General features: G+C 46.5%; 1 protein-coding gene across 2 annotated transcripts in view; it reads right to left on the bottom strand.

The window, feature by feature from the left end:
* Window positions 1–26328, bottom strand: part of LOC134936125 (complement C3-like) — a 674806-nt gene that overhangs the window by 530294 nt on the left and 118184 nt on the right. For both annotated transcript variants that reach the window (XM_063931038.1, XM_063931039.1), the window contains exon 2: window positions 15092–15278. In XM_063931038.1, the coding sequence (XP_063787108.1) occupies window positions 15092–15247 (156 nt within the window). In that variant the 5' untranslated portion in view covers window positions 15248–15278. The remainder of the gene's footprint in view (window positions 1–15091; window positions 15279–26328) is intronic.

Below are 26328 nucleotides of genomic sequence, written 5' to 3'. Positions count from 1 at the left end.
CACAGCTATATTGTATATTACTGATTCAAAACAGAGGTAGATCCCTTACCAATATCACCGTCACAAGTAGTAATATCTTCAGTGGTCCTCTACTCAATATTGCTTCGATTTACAAGGTGTCTTCAAACTCTTCACCCATATACTGTATGATCTTGAGGCTGCAGTGAGGTGCTACCCACTTCTCAAAGTATGCGTACATTACAATAGTAAGAAGAAAGGTAAGTAGCCTCAAGGGTGCACTGGGACCAAATTTATCATAATAAAAAATAGGATTTTAATACCTACCGGTAAATCCTTTTCTCTTAGTCCATAGAGGATGCTGGGGACTCCAAAAGGACCATGGGGTATAGACGGGATCCGCAGGAGATATGGGAACACTATAAGACTTTGAATGGGTGTGTACTGGCTCCTCCCTCTATGCCCCTCCTCCAGACCTCAGTTATAGGAACTGTGCCCAGAGGAGATGAACATTTCAAGGAAAAGGATTTTGTTATATTAAGGGTGAGATACATACCAGCTCACACCACACCACACCGTACAACATGGCAGTTAATTAAACCCAGTTAACAGTGTGAACAAAAACAGATCAGCAACAGCCTGACCCTTACCAAACACAACCTTTGTGTAACTTAAGCAATAACTATATACAAGTACTGCAGATAGAGTCCGCACTGGGACGGGCACCCAGCATCCTCTACGGACTAAGAGAAAAGGATTTACCGGTCGGTATTAAAATCCTATTTTCTCCTTCGTCCTAGAGGATGCTGGGGACTCCAAAAGGACCATGGGGTTTATACCAAAGCTCCAAACCGGCCGGGAGTGTGCGGATGACTCTGCAGCACCGATTGAGCAAACATGAGATCCTCATCAGCCAGGGTATCAAACTTGTAGAACTTTGCAAAAGTGTTTGACCCCGACCAAGTAGCTGCTCGGCAAAGCTGTAATGCCGAGATACCTCGGACAGCCGCCCAAGAGGAGCCCACCTTCCTAGTGGAATAGGCTTTCACCGATTTCAGTAACGGCAATCCAGCCGTAGAATGAGCCTGCTGAATCGTATTACAGATCCAGCGCGCAATAGGCTGCTTAGAAGCAGGAGCGCCAACCTTGTTGGCCACATATAGGACAAACAGCGCCTCTGTTTTTCTCAACCGAGCCGTTCTGGCTACATAAATTTTCAAAGCTCTGACCACATCAAGAAGCTTTGAATCAGCCAAGGCTTCAGTAGCCACAGGCACCACAATAGGTTGGTTTATATGAAACAAAGAAACCAGCCAGTTACAATCATGCGTTGATAGGGAGATGGGGAAGGGATGCTACTGCACTAGCAAATTGTGAAAAAATTCCAAATTAGAACAAAGAAAACCCCTAGTTGTGTTCTATATCAGATATTTGAATTATTCAAATATCTGATATAGAACACAACTAGGGGTTTTCTTTGTTCTAATTTGGAATTTTTTCACAATTTGCTAGTGCAGTAGCATCCCTTCCCCATCTCCCTATCAACGCATGATTGTAACTGGCTGATTTCTTAGCCTTTCTTGAACTACTAGCACAGCGGATATAAGTACATTAAGGTACAAGAGCACCACAATTTAGTGTTTAACAATTATCTTTAATCTTTAGACCAAACTGTTCACCTTTAACCTTACAAAGGAATTGGATGACAGACAGGAGAGACTTAAGAATAGTCTAGATACACCATTTGGGAATGGAATTAATAGCACATGCTCATTTAATGGAGATTGGTCAGAGGATTTATTTGCACTGAAACAACTATTAATGAAGCAAGGGAAAACATGGTGGAATAGGTTGACATTTGACAGTTATATCAAATTTAACATCACCCCAAGAGGTCTAAGGCCACGTGTTTTCCCCACTTTTGAGTTAGCAAATAACGATCTTAAGAAAGAATGGGAGCTGGCACTCACACAATGTTCTAAGGATCTCATCAAAATTTTCAGTAAACACGATGCAATATTACTTGCACAATATGCACAAGAAATTTCAGTGTTGGGGGAAAAATTAAAGAAGTTTGAGGCAATTGATAAATTTCAACATACATATAATAAATATAAGAAGGAGGTTGAGGATTTGGAACAGGACATTATAGAAAGAAAGAGAAGGAAGCTCTGTCGAGATAAAAACGATTTTGCTCAAGACAGAGTTTATAAATGGAAGTCCTATCCACAAAAGAATAGGAATACCAACACTATGAATTACACCACTTCTGATGTTGAATCATCCGAAGGAGAGGATATTTCTAAGAGAAGTAGACCCCACTATAAGGATTTTTTAGAACAAACCCCAAGGGGGGTCAAGGACTACACAAGTATGGAAGATCTAAGATCAGGAGGGGGAAGGGGAGCAAGAAGAAAACGCGATACCAGAGAATGGAGGGAGGAGCCCCGAGAACAGAGGAGAAGGAGATGACTGATGATGATACACTAAGGGTCATCAATCTCACAGGCAAAATTCTGACTGCAGATCAAAAATTGTTACTAAGTGATCGATTTGAATGTGAAAAGGATCTGCAATTGTTCATGAGAAAGATCCTATTGAAAAAATTCTTTCACATACAACATCAAATTAGAGAAGAATCCTCTAACTTAGAAACAATCCTCTCTACGGATACACCGACCTTATCCCTGACAGCGGATGATCAATCAACTTTGAACATACTGGAGGAATTAATGTCAGGAAATGAGACCATTCCTGATCCCTCTCCATTTGACCCTCAGAAGATTAAAACCAAATCCACCTTCTTTCCTGAATTTAAATTGTCTCCCTCAGCAAAGGTATTTTATGATCTTGTATCCCATGACCTAGACTGCATGTTTGCACGAGAACGACAGATCCAATCACACACTGATAATCTCACAAAAGGAGAACGAATTGCGTTACAGGAAATCATGAAATGGCAGGATACTGTTATTAAACCCTCTGATAAAGGGGGCAATATCGTGCTCTGGCCTCTCTCTATGTATACAATGGAATTGAGGAAACAATTAAGTGATCAGAATTGTTACAAAACATTAATCTTTAATCCAACTAGCAATTTCCTCCATTTATACAATTCCATCATTTCAGTAGCACATCAGAATGGGGTCATAAATAAAAAAGATTTTGATTATCTCAGAATGGAAAATCCAAAAATTGCTACTCTGTACCTATTGCCAAAAGTGCATAAAAATGATAAAGTTCCCCCTGGTAGACCAATTGTCTCTGGTGTAGGGAGTTTGACAGAAAAGGCCAGCACCTATGTCGACCAATATCTCAGACATCATGTGCTGGCTCTGCCTTCCTACACCATGGATGTGTTGAACAAATTACAGGACATGACAGTGAGCCAGGGTACATGGTTAGCCACCTACGATGTCGAAAGTCTCTACACCAGCATCGACCATAAGAGGGGATTGGCAGCCATCCGATATTTCTTGGACACAAATACACACTATGAATTTAATAACTTCCTGATCTCCCTACTTGAATTCATATTGACTAAAAATTACTTCATTAGCCAAGACAAATTCTACCTCCAGGTTAGAGGGACAGCGATGGGGACAGCTTGTACCCCATCGTATGCTAACCTCTACCTGGGGTGGTGGGAGAAGGAACACGCGTTCAATGATACCCTGGAGAAATACACACAACACATCTTACTATATTTACGCTATATAGATGATGTCCTGATCATTTGGGAGGCAACACTTCTGGAAGAATTTATTGCCATCCTGAACCAGAATGACCTGAATTTGAAACTAACTGGTGAAAAAGACCAGAAGGAAATTCATTTTTTGGTTTTATGCATTAGGGTAGAGACGGATGGAAAGATCAGCACAGATATTTTTCGGGAAAAAACTGCAACTAACAGTATCCTGCATTCCAACAGTTCGCATCTACCTGCAACCATTAAAGCAATTCCAAAAGGCAAACTACTTAGGACAAAAAGGAACTGCTCTGATGAGAAGATGTACCAAACACGTGAGAAACAGGTGTGTAAACGTCTTAAGAAACGCGGGTACAGTAACAAGACCATCAAATCTGCCGTGAAAAGTGTCGAATCGTACACACGAGAGTCTTTATTGACCCCCAAAACAAGATCTCAGAAAGAAGAACCAGTACGGTATATAGGCACTTTTAGTCCACAGTGGAAAGTAATCAATGGAATTTTACAGAAACATTTATCCATTCTACAGACAGATGAGATCCTTAGACAAGTGCTACCCAGTAAATTGCAGAGTAGCTGGAGGAGATCTAAAAAAATTTGTGATCTAGTGGTTCAGCGTCACCTCTCCGTTCCCACCAGATCATTATATAACAAAAAGGATCCTACCAATGCGGCCGATGCAAGGCCTGCAAATATATGACACCCAAACAACACTATATAGACAAATTTGGTAAGAAATGGACCATTCAGAACTTCATCAGTTGTACTACCATGGGTGTTGTATACCATCTCGAATGCCCGTGTGGAAAGAGATATATTGGTAAAACCATACGTCCGTTAAAGGTACAAATCCTGGAGCATGCCAACAGCATTAAAAATGCCAAACAAGAAGCAAGGAGATTCAAAACATTAACACCAGTGGCCAAACACTTCCTGCATTATCATGGAAGTGAAACTGGCGGTTTAAAAGCATTTGGCATGCAGAGTATACAACTGGGCATTAGGGGAGGTGACCTTGATAATGAACTGCTTAAATTGGAGACTAAACTGATTTTCCTCATGGACAGTATGCAACCACTGGGCTTGAATGAACATAACAGTTACTTGCCATTCCTCTAGGGGTGTTGAGTGGGATATATATCATCATTCACCTCCTGAAGGAAATTCTTGGAACCTTTTGTTATTTTTTGGATCCCTAGTTACAATCGGTAGGGATGCATAAAGGAAATTTATATATGTGATATGTGGAAGGATTTTTGATCAAGGGCTGAAAGGATCTGTTCCCTGAGTAAGCAGGTTACAGACCTTTTTATTCCCAAAAGCATAAAAAATACTAAGGTATCATACTTTAGAAGATCTAGAGACAAATGACCTAGTATCTTGAAGATCGAGTAATTAAGAGACTGTATGTTCTAATCTTGACGTAAATTACAGCTCTGGGATTGAGGACCAATGACTTTATTGGTCCTATAGGATATTTAGCATACTTCAGTGCAAATGATCCAGATGGGCCTATGATTAACAAAACTAAGTGACAAACAACAAGTAATACAAACAATCCATGTGTGACCCATTTTGGTTATCCATATTGGAATAGTGAGTACACAGGAATTTTAATTAATTATACTTACCGTCTTGACCAGATACCTTGAACCTAAAAGAGAAAACGTTATACTATACCAGGAATGATGGAGATAAGGAGACATATGTAGATTTGGGAATAGTATGGGGTTATACACCTGAGGAAATTATGGATGAGCCTATCAAATTATACTGAGAGGAATAGATCTTATAGGTTCCTGTAATACAAGATAAGGGATGTCACTGTGGGATGAGATAGTTAGCATATTTATATACAATAGGGAGACTCAATATCTCTTAATTATAAGGTGGTTCACCATATTAAATCCATCACAATATTGTGAGTGATAGGAATAACTTCATGAACCAGTATTCTGAAGCACCACCTTTAAATATATCTATAAATGCACAATTTTATGCACATTACACTTTATAGTCACATTTATTTTGAGGGTCACATTTGGATTAAATCATTATCACAATTTCACTATTATTAATTTAGTGTTGGGTAATCTGCTCACTCACCAGATAATAAACACCTATGGCCATGAAGTATTTAAGTGACCATCACAAATATTGTACAGTCACTTTTTTATTTTAATTGTATTAAACAATCTTGAGTAATTTCGACACAGACACATACAGCACATAACACAGTTGTTTCTCATGTTTATTTTAATGTTTATTTTGTTTTCACATTGCACATCATGAAGTGTTTATTTTTTATTTTTTCATATGATGTGGTTGTCAATGACAACTGTTATATATCACAATCTGAATATACATTCACTTTACTTACCACGTACACTCAGTCCCACTTCTCATATTGGATATATTGAGCATCCCTTTAATGTTACTCCCAGGAACTTATTATTATGATCCCATTGGACTTAACTAGTTAGATGACTTGAACCGTAGCCCAGAATCAGAGACATAGATTTAATGCCATCTCTATCCCTGGTGTACGTATTTTGGGCTCTCTGATAGGTCAATAGGAGTCACATGATCGGACTGAGCACAGTCAAAATCCCATTAACAGGAGACGTGACGTGATTGGACGGCTCAGTCACGTGACCGGGATTCTGCCCCGCAATTGGTGCATCTGTATTGTTAAATCAGGGTTATTGGAGGCATTCTGGTTAGCCCTGAAAAAACGTAACTGTGAAACGCGCGTCGGCGATTCACACTGTGCTACTGTGTACAATAATAATGTGCTAATCTAATTGTGTTGTTAGGAATAGAGTGCGATTTATACTTAAGCAGAGCTGGCTATTGTGAGGCTCCATGACACTGATGGAGCTCACAATCTTTCCTGTGCTGAGATGATCATTTAACTACATATGACTCAGCAAGCTGCATGTGCTAGCAACATTGTAGCAAGATACAGACACACTGCCTAATGTAGCAGCTGAGACATTTCTATAGCACTGTCTGTTATATCACAAGCATAGAATAATTACTGTGTGCTATTTAGGTCAAATGCTGTCTACTAGATATATAGGCATATATTATCAGTGATATACAGCTGATAATTATAAAATAGCCAGCTAGGACATACTGCTATATGACTATTAATAGCTGAGGGAGCGCCACAATATACTGCATTAGTGCAATATTCAAACAGCTCATTAATTCCTGTGCCTCACAGCTATGACTTATATTACACTACAGCAGTGGTGAGCATTGTGGAAAGCTGTCATTATACATGTATTATTGGACAGCATAGTGTTTCTCATTAATAACATCACTTACAATTATTGTGACTATTTAAAGTGACACTGACTACTATTTTGATAATTTTACATTCTGACAATTATACAGTCAGAGAGAAGTGATAAGTATTATACAGTGTCTTGTGTATATGAGGTCACAATTTAGTAAACCAACCCCAGGCTGTATTGAGGGAACCCAGGTTATGTATAACCTCAATGTCAGAGTGAAGCTGACACTTTAGTAATTACCTGCTGTATCAACAGACTACCACGGTACCAGTCAATGTGTATATGAATTTGGCTATATACGAATAATAATAGAATGATGGTTTAATCATGTTGATAGCAACTGACTGAGAACAGCTAATTATATTGAGATCATTAGTGAGGAGAAACACCAACTTACAGCTGTACAAGTATATGAGTGCACACAAGTGAGGGTTATTCCATAGTGCCCAAACAGATGGGGAGCTTTCTATTGGAATATTGCACTTTATAGTGGTTTCAGTGAGCCCACTTAGAATTAACAACTGATTAATTCCATATATGATTATACAGTGACTTCATAGCGCTATTATATACAGTATCACAGGGGATTACATCCCACAACCCACTGGTGATAATATCCACGTGGGAATACATGGGAGGATAGAGAATACCTTTATTTGAGCACTCAGCCTAACAATATATACAATCTGAATTAAGGGTCATAGTACCTACAATTTACTATATATGTGTAGCACTACACAGTCAGCACAGTGTGTTTTTAATCACACATATCACACTTTGTCTTGTCAATTTATATGTTTTTGGTTTTAATATTTCACAGCTACAGGTCTTTTTAAACATAATCTAATAAAAGTTATATTTTATGTATCAATTTATTGTTTGAGTGCGCCACTTCAAGTCCAATCCTTTTCTGTTTCTTTTTCTGCTAAACGAAGAAACCACCTTCGGTAGAAAATGTTGACGAGTTCTCAGCTCCGCTCTATCCTCATGGAAGATTAGATAGGGTCTTTTGTAAGACAAAGCCGCCAATTCGGACACCCGCTTTGCGGACGCCAAGGCCAATAGCATGACCACTTTCCAAGTGAGAAACTTCAACTCCACCGTTTGTAAAGGTTCAAACCAATGTGACGTAAGGAACTGTAACACCACGTTAAGGTCCCATGGAGCCACTGGGGGTACAAATGGAGGTTGAATGTGTAATACGCCTTTCACGAATGTCTGAACTTCAGGAAGCGAGGCCAATTCCCTTTGAAAGAAAATTGATAAGGCTGAAACCTGCACTTTAATGGAGCTTGCAAAAAATGGAGAAACCGCCCCACGTGAAAATCTTCCGTAGGAGCCTTCTTGGATTCACACCAAGACACATATTTACTCCAGATACGGTGATAATGCTTCGCCGTTACCTCCTTTCTAGCCTTAAGTAGGGTGGGGATGACTTCAGCTAGGATTTGGTGTTCAACCGCCATGCCGTCAAATGCAACCGCGGTAAGTCCTGGAACATGCACGGTCCTTGCTGTAACAGATCCTCTCTTAGAGGAAGAGGCCAAGGATCTCCTGTGAGTAATTCCTGAAGATCCGGATACCAGGCCCTCCGAGGCCAATCTGGAATGAGTATCGCCTGAACCCTTTTTATTCTCATGATCCTTATCACCTTTGGAATGAGTGGAAGTGGAGGGAACACATAGACCGACTGAAACACCCACGGTGTCACCAGAGCGTCCACTGCTACTGCTTGAGGGTCCCTCGACCTGGAACAATATGTCCGAAGCTTCTTGTTGAGGCGAGACGCCATCATGTCTATTTGAGGAATTCCCCAACGACTTGTCACTTCTGCAAAGACTTCTTTATGAAGAACCCACTCTTCTGGGTGGAGATCGTGTCTGCTGAGGAAGTCTGCTTCCCAGTTGTCCACACCTGGAATGAAGACCGCTGACAGGGCGCTTGCATGTTTTTCCGCCCAGCGAAGGATCTTGGTGGCCCCCACCATCGCCGCTCTGCTCTTTGATCCACCCTGGCGGTTTATGTGCACCACGGCTGTTATGTTGTCCGACTGAATCCGGACAGGCCAGTCGCGAAGAAGATGTTCCGCTTGTAGCAGGCCATTGTAGATGGCCCTTAATTCCAGAATGTTTATGTGCAGACAAACTTCCTGGCTTGACCATTTTCCCTGGAAAATTTTTCCCTGTGTGACCGCTCCCCAACCTCGGAGACTCGCGTCCGTGGTCACCAGAATCCAATCTTGGATGCCGAACCTGCGACCCTCTAGAAGGTGAGAAATTTGGAGCCACCACAGGAGAGAAACCCTGGTCCTTGGGGACAGAGTTATTTTCTGGTGCATCTGCAGATGGGACCCTGACCACTTGTCCAGTAGGTCCCACTGAAACGTTCTTGCATGGAACCTGCCAAACGGAATGGCTTCGTAGGCCGCCACCATTTTCCCCAGCACTCAAGTGCATTGATGAATCGACACTCTTGGCGGTTTCAGAAGTTCCTTGACCATGTTCTGGATTTCCTGAGCTGTTTCCAACGGGAGAAAAATCTTCTGCAGTTCTGTGTCCAGAATCATGCCCAAAAACAACAACTGAGTTGTCGGAATCAACTGCGATTTTGGCAAATTCAGGAGCCAGCCATGCTGTTGCAGCACCCGCAGTGAGAGCGCAACGCTTTTTAGTAACAGCTCCTGTGATCTCGCCTTTATCAGGAGATCGTCCAAGTACGGGATAATTGAGACCCCTTGCTTGCGCAGGAGCACCATCATTTCCGCCATTACCTTTGTGAAAATCCTCGGGGCCGTGGAAAGACCAAACGGCAACGTCTGAAATTGGTAGTGACAATCCTGAACAGCGAACCTCAAGTACGCCTGATGAGGAGGATAAATGGGGACATGTAGGTAAGCATCCTTTATGTCGACTGACACCATAAAATGCCCCCCCCCCCCCCTCCAGACTGGAGATCACCGCTCGGAGAGACTCCATCTTGAATTTGAAACTTTTCAAATACACATTGAGGGATTTTAAATTCAGAATCAGTCTGACCGAGCCGTCCGGCTTCGGGACCACGAACAGGCTTGAATAAAACCCTTCTCCCCACTGTGACGGGGGAACTTCGACAATGACTCGCTGCTGACACAGCTTTTGTATTGCCGTACACACTACCTCTCTTTCCAGAAGAGAAGCTGGCAAGGCCGATTTGAAAAATTGGCGTGGAGGTACATCTTGAAACTCCTGCTTGTATCCTTGGGTCACAATTTCCAGCACCCAACGATCAAGGCCCGAGAGAACCCAGACCTGACTGAAGAGTTGAAGACGCGTTCCCACCGGTGCGGACTCCCGCAGGGGAGCCCCAGCGTCATGCGGTGGATTTGGTAGAAGCCGGGGATGACTTCTGCTCCTGGGAGCCTGCCACAGCCGGCGATCTTTTTCCTCTACCCTTACCTCTTGCCGCAAGGACCTTTCTGGAATTTCTGCGACCGAAAGGACTGCATCTGATACGGGGGCGTTTTCTCTTGCTGTGGAGGAACAAAAGGCAGAAAAGAGGACTTACCCGCGGTAGCTGTAGAAACCAGGTCCGCGAGGCCTTCACCAAACAAAACTCCACCCTTGTAGGGGAGAGCCTCCATCGCCTTCTTAGAATCAGCATCACCATTCCACTGATGAGTCCACAACGCCCTTCTAGCCAAGACCGCCATGGCATTGGCCCTTGATCCCAAAAGGCCAATATCTCTCGCCGTCTCTTTTAGATAGACTGCAGCGTCCCTGATATGACCCAGTGTCAAAAGCATGCTTTCCCGATCCAGGGTGTCTATATCCGATGACAAGTTATCTGCCCACTTTTCAATTGCGTTACTCATCCACGCCGAAGCCACAGCCGGCCTGAGCAGAGTACCTGTCGTGACATAAATAGATTTCAAGGTAGTTTCCTGCCTCCGATCAGCAGGATCTTTAAGGGTCGCCATTTCAGGAGACGGTATCGCCACTTTCTTGGACAATCGCGCTAGAGCTTTGTCGACCGTGGGTGTTGCTTCCCACCCAACCCTATCCTGAGAAGGAAACGGGTATGCAATAGCAATTCTCCTGGGAATGTGCCACCTTTTGTCTGGCGTTTCCCAGGCTTTTTCAAAAAGGGCATTCAGTTCATAAGAGGGAGGAAACGTTACCTCCGGTTTCTTGCCCTTATACATACAGACCCTTGTCTCAGGGACAGCTGGGTCTTCCGTAATATGCAACACGTCTTTTATAGCCACAATCATGTACTGAATACTCTTAGCCACCTTAGGATGCAACTTTTCATCATCATAGTCGACACTGGAGTCAGACTCCGTGTCGGTATCAGTGTCTGCTACCTGGGTAAATTAACGTTTCTGGGACCCCGAGGGGGCCTGAGTGTATGGCACCACGTCTTCCATGGATTGCCTCCATGCTTGGTTCTGAGACTCAGATTTGTCCAACCTCTTATGTAACAAAGCCACACTGGTATTCAACACATTCCACATGTCAGCCCAATCAGCAGTCGGCGGTGCCGACAGAGTCACACCTTCATTCTGCTCGGCTCTCACACTAACCTCCTCCTGGGAAGAGCATTCAGTTTCTGCCATGTCGACACACACGTACCGACACCCCCAAACACACTGGGCTAAAGGGGACAGACCAACAGCAAGGCCTTTCAGAGAGACAGAGAAGGAATTTGCCAGCTCACACCCAGCGCCACACCTGTCTGAAAAGCACAATGCCCCAGACCTATCAGTGCTTGTAATATAATACCACCAACACCAAAATTAAGTGCCCCCCCCCCCCTTTGTTTTCAACACCCTGTTACTTGTGACAGCAGTGGAAGGGCCAAAAGCAGCGTCTCTGCAGCAAGCTGTGGAGAGAAAATGGCGCTGGTCAGAGCTGAGGAGGAAGCCCCGCCCCCTAAAAGGCGTGTTTCGATCCTGCCGAGATTATACTGGCGGCGGTCACAAATAATGCCTAGGCACCTTAAAATAGCCAGATAGTGTATAAAAGAGGTTTTTATTGCAGCTCAGGGTGCCCCCCCCCCCCCCCCCTGCGCCCTGCACCCATGCAGTGCCTGTGTGAGCGGGAGCAATGGCGTGCAGCGTGACTGCTGCGTGGTACCTCAGGAAGACTGAAGTCTTCTGCCGCCTTCCGATGTCTTCTTTGCTTCGGTTACTCACCTGTCTTCGATCTTCTGGCTCTGTGAGGGGGACGGCGGCGCGGCTCCGGGAACGAGCAGCTAGGCGACCCAAGTGATCGAACCCTCTGGAGCTAATGGTGTCCAGTAGCCTAAGAAGCAGAGCCTATCAGTAAAGTAGATCTGCTTCTCTCCCCTCAGTCACACGAAGCAGGGAGCCTGTTGCCAGCAGTGCTCCCTGAAAATAATAAAGCTAACAAAAGTCTTTTAAGAGAAACTCAGTAGAGCTCCTCAGTGTGTGACCAGTCTCGTCTGGGCACAGAATCTAACTGAGGTCTGGAGGAGAGGCATAGAGGGAGGATCCAGTTCACACCCATTCAAAGTCTTATAGTGTGCCCATGTCTCCTACGGATCCTGTCTATACCCCATGGTCCTTTTGGAGTCCCCAGCATCCTCTAGGACAAAGGAGAAAGTTATATACTTTATTGGCCAGGGATTTCTGGCTTCAGAGGGTTAGTGATGTGGCCACAGGGTAAGAGGGATTGGAGGCTGCGGAGTGGTTGTTTGCCTGGAGATCCCCCCTTATCTGTGTGGCTGTGGGGGTTGGCTGCCCGTGGGGGTTAGCTGCTTATTAATGTGGGCGCGGGATAGAAGGATGGGGGTTGTTGTTTGCCTGGGGGATAGCTGCACTGCAGTGTGAATGCAAAGGGTTGGTAAGCCAGGGGAAACGTGTGCCCGTGGTGGTTTGTCTGTGGGGAGCTGCTCAGTAATGTGGCGGGGGGGGGGGGGGGGGGGTTATGGGGGCAGAGTTTTTTTTTTTTTTTTTGCTGTTTTTTTTCTTTGGGGGGGGGGGGATCAGAGTTCTGGTTCCTACACTCGAGCTCTGTATAAAAATATGTATCAGTCTATTAAAATTGGTGAAGTACTGCATTAAAATACAAAAAGTAGTGAATAGAAATGAAATGATCAGTGTATTAAAACATATACTTTACAAAAATATTGTTCTATTTCAATATATAATTTGTAACAGCTGCTTTGCTCATTGCTGATCATATACTGTTATGTTATATATTCCTCTACTAGATTCTACTGTGACCAAGAAGATTAGTAGAATAGCATTTCATCTAGAGAGGAGATTAGTATCAAATAATGTACCTATTGCCAAAATGTCCAGGCAGATGCTACAAATGCTACTTTATTTGCCATTGTTATAGTATGAACTCAAATCATCCGGTTGGAAGTTGGTTAATCTAGCTCAAGCGTAATTATCATAAACCAGCCTCACAAGGATTTCTATAATGTTACAGTATGTCTCCAATCACAACTAGTGTACATGATTGGTGTTCCCTAAAGCTCCTAAATGTAATATTAGTAACCAGTTCCCAATTAGTAGCTGTATATATTATTAGAGCACTGCAAATATAGTGGTTATTATTTCACAGTTCGTAATAGATGTTTTCTAACCGGATTCTAATGTGCCCTGTATCATCGTATGGACATTATATTTTGTCCAAACATAGCACAGGTCCATATAGTTCTATATATGATTAATAACTGTTTCCCCACTGATATGCAGCGTGGTTAGGTAATAAATTGGGCAGTGTGTGCAGTATCAATTATCAGACACTATAAGGTTATATTTTGTTATTCTCCGTACCTGTAGTGGTTACTGCCGCTGTTGTTTACCCACATCTATGTGCGGTATTAGTATAAAGCACTTACGACTGACCACCATGTGCTGGTGCTGGTAATACAGGCCACCAACTATAGGGGCTGTCGTCTTTTTTTCCGTCCACTTATATAACGGGCGCACCGCACTGTGTCAGTGCCTAATTCCTGCCAGCGTCAATCGAGTGCTCTAAGGCCACTCGGTTTACTGCGGCTGTACAGCTACTGGTAAATGTCACAACATGTGTATTAGGATATAGAAGTAACAATAGCACTATATTGATATAAAGTTAGAACATGGACAACGGCTACTGATAACCTACAGACGTTTCACCATTCAGGCTTTCTCAAGACAACCTTTATACTGTAGAGGAGCCTAGGTAAACTTTAACCTACAGTAAGGGAGAAACATGCATGTGGAAAAGGGATATATATAAACTGTTATATTCAGGGTATTATGACATCAGAGCAAACAAAATGTAATGCTATATTTCACAGTTCCTTATAAATAATAACTCATCTCTATGGGCACATTATTTCCAACAACATTTCATAATATCTACCCGAGCATTTAATCTTCTTTTTTCGCCTGCAGTGACTGTATTTATGGATCACTTTGCTCCTTGACACCTTTGTACATTTACACGGCACATTTTCACATGGGGGGGGTCATTCCGACCCATTCGCATGCAGCCGTTCTTCGCTGCGGTGCGAACGGGTCTGGAATGCGCATGCGCGCGAGGTCGCCAGGCAACGAGTCTTACAGAGAAGAAAGCGGTCACAGCGGCTACAGCAAAGAAGATGGACAGCAAGAGGGCGTGCCGGGGCGTCAACCTGTTTGCTGCCGTTTTCGGGGAGTGGTAAGCAAACCGCAGGCGTGTCTAGGCAAACGGAGGGCGGAGGAGTGACATCAAAGCCGGGCACACCATCGCTGGATCCGTCGCACTGGGTAAGTAGCTGCAGGGCTACTCTTGTTTTGAGTGAAACTTTTTTAGCTTAGCAGGGCTGCACAAGCGGACGCAGCCCTGCTATGCTAAAATACACTCCCCCGTAGGCGGAGATTAGTTGATCGCACCAGCAGCAAAAAGTTGCTTGGTGCGATCAACTCGGAATGACCCCCATAATCCTTAACATATTATGTAGAACAGGCATTCCCAACCCCAGTCCTCAAGATACACTGACAGTCCAGGTTTTAGTTATATCCCTGCATAGGTCACTTAATTGGTACCTCAGTTATGGATGTTAGTACCGCAGCCTGGATATCACTAAAACCTGCACTGTGCCTTGAGGACCGAGGTTGGGAATTCCTGATGTAGTATCTTACCGTCAGTGTAACTTTTCCCAGAAATCCATTATCCCTATTGACAGAGACTGTTCCCTCAGCTAAAGTGACACTCCTCCTGGGGAAATCTTGGATACGAATATTAGCATCAAACGCAGAGCCGAGACCGTCCAGTATGAAGATCTCTTCGCTGTCCATACGCAGCAAATTGGACGTGATCAGGGAGCATCTGTAAGGTGAGAATAGATCAGGATAATGTAGCAAATAATATTTGTAATTCAACATGAAGAACATTCTGATATAAAGATTATAGAGACTTTTTTTGCTACCATTGTACTCCTAGGACCTGACTAAGAGGTGGATGCGGTGGTGATGTCACACGGAAGTGACCACTGTGTTTTATACAGTTCCTTTTGCACTATGGACCCCAGGGACGTGCAGTCAGGGGAGGCAGTGCCTCCCCTGTCATAATGGTTAAAATAATAAAAAGAAGATATTTATGACACAGCGTCTGGTATAAATATCTTCTATTATTTTAACCATTCCCTCCTGTCACTGTGCTGCAGCCTTGGGTTGAGGCAGCGGGAGAGGTGCCTCCCGCTGCTACCATTACAGTCCAGGCAGCGGGGGGCGGGCAGGGGGCGGGGCGCAGCAATGGGCTGTGAAAGCCCATTGAAAATGCATGGGGAAGCGGCACCTTTACTGGTGCCGCAATGACAGGGGCGTGCATTCAGCCCCGATGAATGCACGCCCCCTGTCAGTCCTCCAAATGTGATTGGACCAAGGGATCCAGTGCTGGATCTGCTGTCCATTCACTAGCGATCCCCCTTCCTGGCTGCAGCAGGCGCCGTGGGCTGTGTGGGCGCCCGCTGCAGCCAGCGCCGCTGACTGACACTAGAGGTCATAATTGACCCCTGGTGTCTGAGTGGCGCTACAGTGGGAGAGGAGCCGGCGGACGGAGACGGAGGCAGCGCTACAGGAGCGGTAAGTATGTGTGTGTGTGGTTTTTTTTTAATGTGTTTGGGCTTTGGGGCACAGCCACAGGGGGCACCGCCACAAGGGGCACAGTGACTTGGGGCACAGCGACTGGGGGATAACTACAAGGGGCACAGTGACTGGGGGCATAGCTATTGGGGGCAGAGCTACAAGGGGCACAGTGACTGGGGGCACAACTACAAGGGGCACAGCAACTGGGGGTACAACTGCAGGGGGCACAGCGACTGGGGGCACTGTTACTCGGGGCACAACTACAGGGGCACTGCTACAAGGGGCACAACTACAGGGGGCACAGTGACTGGGGGCACTGCTACTCGGGGCACTGCTACTTGGGCACAGCGACTGGGGTCACAACTACTCGGGGCACAGCGACTGGGGGCACAGCGACTGGGGGCACAATTACAGGGCCACAACTACTGGGGGCACAGCCGCAAGGGGCCACAACTACTGGGGGCACAGCCGCAAGGGGTACAGCGACTGGGGGCACAACTACAGGGGCACTGCTACAAGGGGCACAGCTACAGGGGGAACAGCGACGGGGCACAGTGACTGGGAGCACTGCTATTCGGGGCTCAGCGACTGGGGGCACAATTACAGGGGTCACACCTACTGGGGGCACAGCCACAAGGGGCAAAGTTACAGGGGTCACAACTACTTGGGACAAAGCGACAGCGGGCACAACTACTCAGGCACTGCTACTGGGGGCACAGCTAGAGGGGTCACAACTACAGGGGGCCCTTGCTCCATCCTCCCAGCCAGCAGCAGCACTCTCCCCTGTCTGTGCTAACGTCTCCCCGTGTCAGCGAGTGCATAATATTCATTAAATTCTCTCTTTCTCTCTCTCCCCCCCGCCTCCTGTGGATTACTTTGTTTGTAAGTTTAATGTTAATTTTTACAGGTACCGGCCCTACTGGATTCGACTGGACAAGTGGACGTGATTCTCGGCGTGGGATGTAGGTAAGTAATCTCTCTCATTTTTACAGGTACCCCTATTGGATTCTACTGGACAAGTGGACGTGACCGGCGTGGGATGTAGGTAAGTACGTGTGAGTGTGTAAGTGTGTTTTAATAAATTTCTCTAACGTCCTAGTGGATGCTGGGGACTCCGAAAGGACCATGGGGAATAGCGGCTCCGCAGGAGACTGGGCACAAAGTAAAAGCTTTAGGACTAGCTGGTGTGCACTGGCTCCTCCCCCTATGACCCTCCTCCAAGCCTCAGTTAGATTTTGTGCCCGGCCGAGAAGGGTGCAATCTAGGTGGCTCTCCTGAGCTGCTTAGAAGTAAAAGTATACTTAGGTTTTTTTATTTTCAGTGAGTCCTGCTGGCAACAGGCTCACTGCAGCGTGGGACTAAGGGGAGAAGAAGCGAACTCACCTGCGTGCAGAGTGGATTGGGCTTCTTGGCTACTGGACATTAGCTCCAGAGGGACGATCACAGGCCCAGCCATGGATGGGTCCCGGAGCCGCGCCGCCGGCCCCCTTACAGATGCTGAAGCAAGAAGAGGTCCATAAATCGGCGGCAGAAGACTTTTCTGTCTTCATAAGGTAGCGCACAGCACTGCAGCTGTGCGCCATTGCTCTCAGCACACTTCACACTTTGGTCACTGAGGGTGCAGGGCGCTGGGGGGGGCGCCCTGGGAAGCAATGAATTTACCTTATTTGGCAAAAAATACATCACATATAGCTCCTGGGCTATATGGATGTATTTAACCCCTGACAGTTTTCCAGAAAAAAGCGGGAGAAGAGCCCGCCGTGAAGGGGGCGGGGCCTATCTCCTCAGCACACAGCGCCATTTTTCCCACACAGCTCCGCTGGTAGGAAGGCTCCCAGAATCTCCCCTGCATCCTGCACTACAGAAACAGGGTAAAAAAAGAGAGGGGGGCACTTATTTGGCAAAATAACAGATATAAGCAGCTATAAGGGATAGACACTTATTGTAAGGTTGTCCCTATACATATATAGTGCTCTGGTGTGTGCTGGCAAACTCTCCCTCTGTCTCCCCAAGGGGCTAAGTGGGGTCCTGTCCTCTATCAGAGCATTCCCTGTGTGTGTGCTGGGTGTCGGTACGTGTGTGTCGACATGTATGAGGAGGAAAATGAGGTGGAGGCGGAGCAACTGCCTATAATGGTGATGTCACCCCCTAGGGAGTCGACACCTGAATGGATGGCCGTAATTAAGGAATTACGTGACAGTGTCGGCACGTTACAGAAAACTGTTGACGACATGAGACAGCCGGCAGCTCAGTTAGTGCCTGTCCAGGCGTCTCAAACACCGTCAGGGGCTATAAAACGCCCGTTACCTCAGTGGGTCGACACGGACCCAGACACAGACACTGACTCCAGTGTCGACGGTGAAGAAACAAACGTATTTTCCAGTAGGGCCACACGTTACATGATCACGGCAATGAAGGAGGTTTTGCACATCTCTGATACTGCAAGTACCACGAAAAGGGGTATTATGTGGGGTGTGAAAAAACTACCCGTAGTTTTTCCTGAATCAGATGAATTGAATGAAGTGTGTGATGAAGCGTGGGTTACCCCCGACAAAAAACTGCTAATTTCTAAAAAATGATTGGCACTATATCCCTTCCCACCAGAGGTTAGGGCTCGTTGGGAAACACCCCCTAGGGTAGATAAGGCGCTCACACGCTTATCAAAACAAGTGGCGTTACCGTCTCCAGAAACGGCCGCCCTTAAGGAGCCAGCAGATAGGAGGCTGGAAAATATCCTTAAAAGTATATACACACATACTGGTGTTATACTGCGACCAGCAATCGCCTCAGCCTGGATGTGCAGTGCTGGGGTGGCTTGGTCGGATTCCCTGACTGAAAATATTGATACCCTGGACAGGGACAATATATTATTGACTATAGAGCATTTAAAGGATGCATTCCTATATATGCGAGATGCACAGAGAGACATTTGCACTCTGGCATCAAGAGTAAGTACGATGTCCATTTCTGCCAGAAGAGGATTATGGACGCGACAGTGGTCAGGGGATGCGGATTCCAAACGGCATATGGAAGTATTGCCGTATAAAGGGGAGGAGTTATTTGGGGGCGGTCTATCGGACCTGGTGGCCACGGCAACGGCTGGGAAATCCACCTTTTTACCCCAAGTCACCTCGCAGCAGAAAAAGATACCGTCTTTTCAGGCTCAGTCCTTTCGTCCCCATAAGGGCAAGCGGGCAAAAGGCCACTCATATCTGCCCGGGGCAGAGGAAGGGGAAAAAGACTGCAACAGACAGCTTCTTCCCACGAACAGAAGCCCTCCCCCGCTTCTGCCAAGTCCTCAGCATGACGCTGGGGCCTTACAAGCGAACTCAGGCACGGTGGGGGCCCGTCTCAAGATTTTCAGCGCGCAGTGGGCTCACTCGCAAGTGGACCCCTGGATCCTGCAGGTAGTATCTCAGGGGTACAAATTGGAATTCGAGACGTCTCCCCCTCGCCGGTTCCTGAAGTCTGCTTTACCAACGTCTACCCCCGACAGGGAGGCGGTATTGGAAGCCATTCACAAGCTGTATTCCCAGCAAGTGATAATCAAGGTACCCCTACTACAACAGGGAAAGGGGTATTACTCCACGCTGTTTGTGGTACCGAAGCCGGACGGCTCGGTGAGACCCATTTTAAATCTGAAAGCCTTGAACACTTACATAAAAAGGTTCAAGTTCAAGATGGAGTCACTCAGAGCAGTGATAGCGAACCTGGAAGAAGGGGACTACATGGTGTCTCTGGACATCAAGGATGCTTACCTCCATGTCCCAATTTGCCCTTCTCACCAAGGGTACCTCAGGTTTGTGGTACAGAACTGTCACTATCAGTTTCAGACGCTGCCGTTTGGATTGTCCACGGCACCCCGGGTCTTTACCAAGGTAATGGCCGAAATGATGATTCTTCTTCGAAGAAAAGGCGTCTTAATTATCCCTTACTTGGACGATCTCCTGATAAGGGCACGGTCCAGAGAACAGTTAGAGGTCGGAGTAGCACTATCTCAAATAGTACTACGACAGCACGGATGGATTCTAAATATTCCAAAATCGCAGCTGATTCCGACGACACGTCTGCTGTTCCTAGGGATGATTCTGGACACAGTACAGAAAAAGGTGTTTCTCCCGGAAGAGAAAGCCAGGGAGTTATCCGACCTAGTCAGGAAACTCCTAAGACCAGGCCAGGTGTCAGTGCATCAGTGCACAAGGGTCCTGGGAAAGATGGTGGCTTCTTACGAAGCGATTCCATTCGGCAGATTCCACGCAAGAACTTTTCAGTTGGATCTGCTAGACAAATGGTCCGGATCGCATCTTCAAATGCATCAGCGGATAACCCTGTCTCCAAGGACAAGGGTGTCTCTCCTGTGGTGGTTACAGAGTGCTCATCTCCTAGAGGGCCGCAGATTCGGCATTCAGGATTGGGTCCTGGTGACCACGGATGCCAGCCTGAGAGGCTGGGGAGCAGTCACACAGGGAAAAAATTTCCAGGGCTTGTGGTCAAGCATGGAAACGTCACTTCACATAAATATCCTGGAACTAAGGGCCATTTACAATGCCCTAAGTCAGGCAAGGCCTCTGCTTCAGGGTCAGCCAGTATTGATCCAGTCGGACAACATCACGGCAGTCGCCCACGTAAACAGACAGGGCGGCACAAGAAGCAGGAGGGCAATGACGGAAGTGGCAAGGATTCTTCGCTGGGAGGAAAATCATGTGATAGCACTGTCAGCAGTGTTCATTCCGGGAGTGGACAACTGGGAAGCAGACTTCCTCAGCAGACACGATCTTCACCCGGGGGAGTGGGGACTTCACCCAGAAGTCTTCCACATGATTGTAAACCGTTGGGAAAAACCAAAGGTGGACATGATGGCGTCTCGCCTCAACAAAAAACTGGACAGATATTGCTCCAGGTCAAGGGACCCTCAGGCAATAGCTGTGGACGCTCTGGTAACACCGTGGGTGTACCGGTCAGTGTATGTGTTCCCTCCTCTTCCTCTCATACCAAAAGTACTGAAAATCATAAGAAGGAGAGGAGTAAAGACTATACTCGTGGCTCCGGATTGGCCAAGAAGGACTTGGTACCCGGAAATTCAAGAGATGCTCACGGAAGACCCGTGGCCTCTACCTCTAAGACAGGACCTGCTCCAGCAGGGACCATGTCTGTTCCAAGACTTACCGCGGCTGCGTTTGACGGCATGGCGGTTGAACGCCGGATCCTGAAGGAAAAAGGCATTCCGGATGAAGTCATCCCTACCCTGATCAAAGCCAGGAAGGATGTAACCGTACAACATTATCACCGTATTTGGCGTAAATATGTTGCGTGGTGCGAGGCCAGGAAGGCCCCTACGGAGGAATTTCAACTGGGTCGATTCCTGCATTTCCTGCAAACAGGACTGTCTATGGGCCTCAAATTAGGGTCCATTAAGGTTCAAATTTCGGCCCTGTCGATATTCTTCCAAAAAGGAACTAGCTTCTGTTCCTGAAGTTCAGACGTTTGTCAAGGGAGTACTGCATATACAGCCTCCTTTTGTGCCTCCAGTGGCACCTTGGGATCTCAATGTAGTGTTGGGATTCCTAAAATCACATTGGTTTGAACCACTCACCACTGTGGACTTGAAATATCTCACATGGAAAGTGGTAATGCTGTTAGCCCTGGCTTCAGCCAGGCGTGTATCAGAATTGGCGGCTTTATCCTATAAAAGCCCTTACCTAATTTTTCATATGGACAGGGCAGAATTGAGGACTCGTCCTCAATTTCTCCCTACGGTGGTTTCAGCATTTCACTTAAACCAACCTATTGTGGTGCCTGCGGCTACTAGGGACTTGGAGGATTCCAAGTTGCTGGACGTAGTCAGGGCCCTGAAAATATATGTTTCCAGGACGGCTGGAGTCAGAAAATCTGACTCGCTGTTTATCCTGTATGCACCCAACAAGCTGGGTGCTCCTGCTTCTAAGCAGACGATTGCTCGTTGGATTTGTAGTACAATTCAGCTTGCACATTCTGTGGCAGGCCTGCCACAGCCAAAATCTGTAAAAGCCCATTCCACACGGAAAGTGGGCTCATCTTGGGCGGCTGCCCGAGGGGTCTCGGCTTTACAACTTTGCCGAGCAGCTACTTGGTCAGGGGCAAACACGTTTGCTAAATTCTACAAATTTGATACCCTGGCTGAGGAGGACCTGGAGTTCTCTCATTCGGTGCTGCAGAGTCATCCGCACTCTCCCGCCCGTTTGGGAGCTTTGGTATAATCCCCATGGTCCTTTCGGAGTCCCCAGCATCCACTAGGACGTTAGAGAAAATAAGAATTTACTTACCGATAATTCTATTTCTCATAGTCCGTAGTGGATGCTGGGCGCCCATCCCAAGTGCGGATTGTCTGCATTACTTGTACATAGTTATTGTTACAAAAATCGGGTTATTGTTGTTGTGAGCCATCTTTTCAGAGGCTCCTTCTGTTATCATGCTGTTAACTGGGTTCAGATCACAAGTTGTACGGTGTGATTGGTGTGGCTGGTAAGAGTCTTACCCGGGATTCAAAATCCTTCCTTATTGTGTACGCTCGTCCGGGCACAGTATCCTAACTGAGGCTTGGAGGAGGGTCATAGTGGGAGGAGCCAGTGCACACCAGCTAGTCCTAAAGCTTTTACTTTGTGCCCAGTCTCCTGCGGAGCCGCTATTCCCCATGGTCCTTTCGGAGTCCCCAGCATCCACTACGGACTATGAGAAATAGAATTATCGGTAAGTAAATTCTTATTTTTTACTTTCACGGTGTGTGTGTTGTGTTTTTATTTGGGTATTTTTTGTTGTTGTAGAACTACAGGTACCAGCGGGCCCGTTATTTCCCCACATGTTGGTACTTGAGGTTCTCCAAGTACCAGCAAGTGGGGGAGGCTTGCTGGGCCTTGTAGTTCCACAACAAAAAACAATATTCTTTTTTTACACACTTATGGCTATCAGCCCGGCACCCACAGCCCAGGGGTGCTGGGACAGCCTTGGGCTTCACCCCTGGCTCTTGGGTGCCCAGAGGGGGGGACCCCTTGATTTAAGGGATCCCCACTCCTCCAGGGAACCCCGGCCAGGGGTGACTAGTTGGGGGGGTACTGCCACGGCCGCAGGGACCTACATAAATGTGTCCCCCGGCTGTGGCATTATGTCCCTGGCTAGTGGAGCCCGGTGCTGGTTTTAAAAATACGGGGGACCCCTACATCTTTTGTCCCCCGTATTTTTGGAACCAGGACCGGACTAAGACCCCGGTGCTGGTTGTCTAAATACGGGGAACCCCTATCCAATTTTTTCCCAGTATTTAAACAACCAGGACTGGCTCAAAGAGCCCGAGGCTGGTTATACTTAGAAGGGGGGACCTCACACGTTTTTTTTTTTAAATTTTTTAACCCATTCAGACCCTTCTCCATTAAGTTCATGGAAGCCCTGGACAACAAAATTGCATTCATGTCCTCCTCCCACTCCCTTCCCAGTCCCAAACACTAATTTTTACTTTTATTTTTGATAAAAATTTACAATATATCACAAGTATGATGAGCAGGCAGGCAGCGGGCATTGGCGGCATCGGACTGAGATGCAAATTAGTGGTGGAGGGCTGGGTCAGTTGATGGTGGGCAAGTTTGCAAGCCATTGGCAGAGGCAGCAGGTATCAGCTCAGAGGCAGTAGCGGGCATTGGCTCGGCGGCGGTAGGGGTCATCGGCAGGATCCGTCGGACATTATGGCTGTAGTGCCTCACCAGCCACTGACCCCACCGCACGCCACTGATGGACCCTATTCAGCCTCAGTTGCAGTTTTGCTAATTTCAGCTGCGGACGGTCGCATGCTGGGGGCCGACCAACACCGGGCAAGACCATCCAGCATTCTAATGGCCACCAGCAATGCGATCGCAATCGCTGTCCCTGCAAAATAAGTGATGCCCCCTGCCTGGACGCAATGCTGTGAAGGCAGACGCAGCATGTGCATCTTACCCGTCGCAGTGGCCGCGTGTGATGTCACGCGGCCTCCCCGATAATGGCCAGGACCTGCCCCCATTTTTGGCGCCGTGCCCCCGCAACACTCCATCGCCACCTCCGACCACCCTGCGAACGCTTCTTCCTGTCAATCGGGCAGAGGTATTCACATCGATGTGAACGCAATGCCCGGCCCGCGCAAAATTGTGACCCCCGGTAACATATGCAGCAACAAACATGCTGTGTAAGTTGCGGCGGTCGCCATTCCCATGAATGCCACTAATGTCCTGCTTTCCATAAACTCTGCAATGCTTGTGGCAAACTAATGAATATTGGCCCTCATTCCGAGTTGGTCGCTCGGTATTTTTCATCGCATCGCAGTGAAAATCCGCTTAGTACGCATGCGCAATGTTCGCACTGCGACTGCGCCAAGTAACTTTACTATGAAGAAAGTATTTTTACTCACGGCTTTTTCATCGCTCCGGCGATCGTAATGTGATTGACAGGAAATGGGTGTTACTGGGCGGAAACACGGCGTTTCAGGGGCGTGTGGCTGAAAACGCTACCGTTTCCGGAAAAAACGCAGGAGTGGCCGGAGAAACGGTGGGAGTGCCTGGGCGAACGCTGGGTGTGTTTGTGACGTCAACCAGGAACGACAAGCACTGAAATGATCGCACAGGCAGAGTAAGTCTGAAGCTACTCTGAAACTGCTAAGTAGTTAGTAATCGCAATATTGCGAATACATCGGTCGCAATTTTAAGAAGCTAAGATTCACTCCCAGTAGGCGGCGGCTTAGCGTGTGTAACTATTGACAATGCTAAATTCCTTTGTCGTATAAACAACCCTTATGAAGCTAAGAACACTGTACGCTGTTTACTTAAGAAGTACCGTAATGGTACGCTATCTGCGTAGCGATCGCTCAGCCGTAGGCGAGACGCTCAAGCGTCACGTTCGCTCACGGCCCAGTGATCACAGGACACGTTATTGGTTATGTCTAGGGGAATGATTCGCTGTAGCGTAGCGTACGCTCGAGACCACGAGGAGGTCACCAGCGGTGCAGGCGCTCACAGCACAATACCTTTATATTTAAACCTTTTAACAATGTAATGCGCTATATATCTTAATGTGAATACAGGGTGTAAGTGCAACCTTGTGTAACCTGACTAACTACAAAGCTGATTGAACGTCACCGACGCTCAAGTGAACACTTAACACTATAGAAAATACACAGATACTTGTTTAGGGTTCCAAAGCCTATTATCTGTATTATATCTAGTATACTTGTAAAAGAGTAACACAGTACAAATGATACACTACAATATAACAAAGACTTCCTAACCAAACACCTAACTAAGGGATAAACTACAATACTATCCTGATCTAATACAATACAATACAATACAATAAAGTTTAGTCTAGGGGAGATATGAGAGAAAAGAGAAAATAGAGAGAGAGAAATAGACACAGAGGGAGAGAGAGAAATTGGCTCACAGAAAGACAATGATTACGGAGAGAACTTACGCACAAGGGTATGATCGCCAGCGCCTCGATATCCAGCTCCCGATTATCAGCAGATAACCGTTGATGAGAGAGTGAGAGCTGGATGTGGTCGGCCTGCCTATTTATGCTCCACACACAATGCAATCTCCTGGTCCTACAATCCCATTGTCCATTGGCCGAAGGAATTCGGCCCTGCATCATAACAAAAGGTCATAGGGTGATTCATACAGGTGGGCTGTGACGATTTCCAACAGCTCAGGTGGGTGGGAAACTGGGTTTCCCGCCGCATACCTGAGTATGTGTAATTAATAGAAATGGACATAAACTTCTTATGTCCATAACTATTCGCACGAGCGATTAATACGCTCCAAACCAACACCGGAATATTGCTAATTAAATACTCTTCCGATGGGTACCAAACACTGCTGTATGATTCCTGTTAAACCCTTCGTACGATGCAAAGAGGGATTCCTCAGCTCTGGGACATTATACTTTAACCAAACTTACAGAAACTATCAAAGGGATCATGATCTATAAACTACATTAATTGTGAACATTTGTAACTAATGAGTCGCACGCTACGATCACATAAACTCTACCGTAAATGCGCATACTGCGCGTGCGAGTGCACGCTATTGCGGGTATGCGCTTCCACGGGAGAGCGTATGCACGCGCAGCACGGACCAGTGTGCGGTGCAAATATGGCATCGTGCATAGAGACATTTTTCTGACTTCGACAGTCCACCCTTTGGCAGTCAATAATAACTGCCACAAAACATTTAAGGAAAAAAATGTAAGTCAGGGGTTAATTGATTTCCATGGTGGGGTAAGGAAGAAGAGAGGAGTAGGTG

This window comes from Pseudophryne corroboree, chromosome 6 (genome assembly GCF_028390025.1).
Source record: "Pseudophryne corroboree isolate aPseCor3 chromosome 6, aPseCor3.hap2, whole genome shotgun sequence".
Taxonomy (NCBI): domain Eukaryota; kingdom Metazoa; phylum Chordata; class Amphibia; order Anura; family Myobatrachidae; genus Pseudophryne; species Pseudophryne corroboree.
This window is presented reverse-complemented; position numbering and strand designations above follow the sequence as displayed.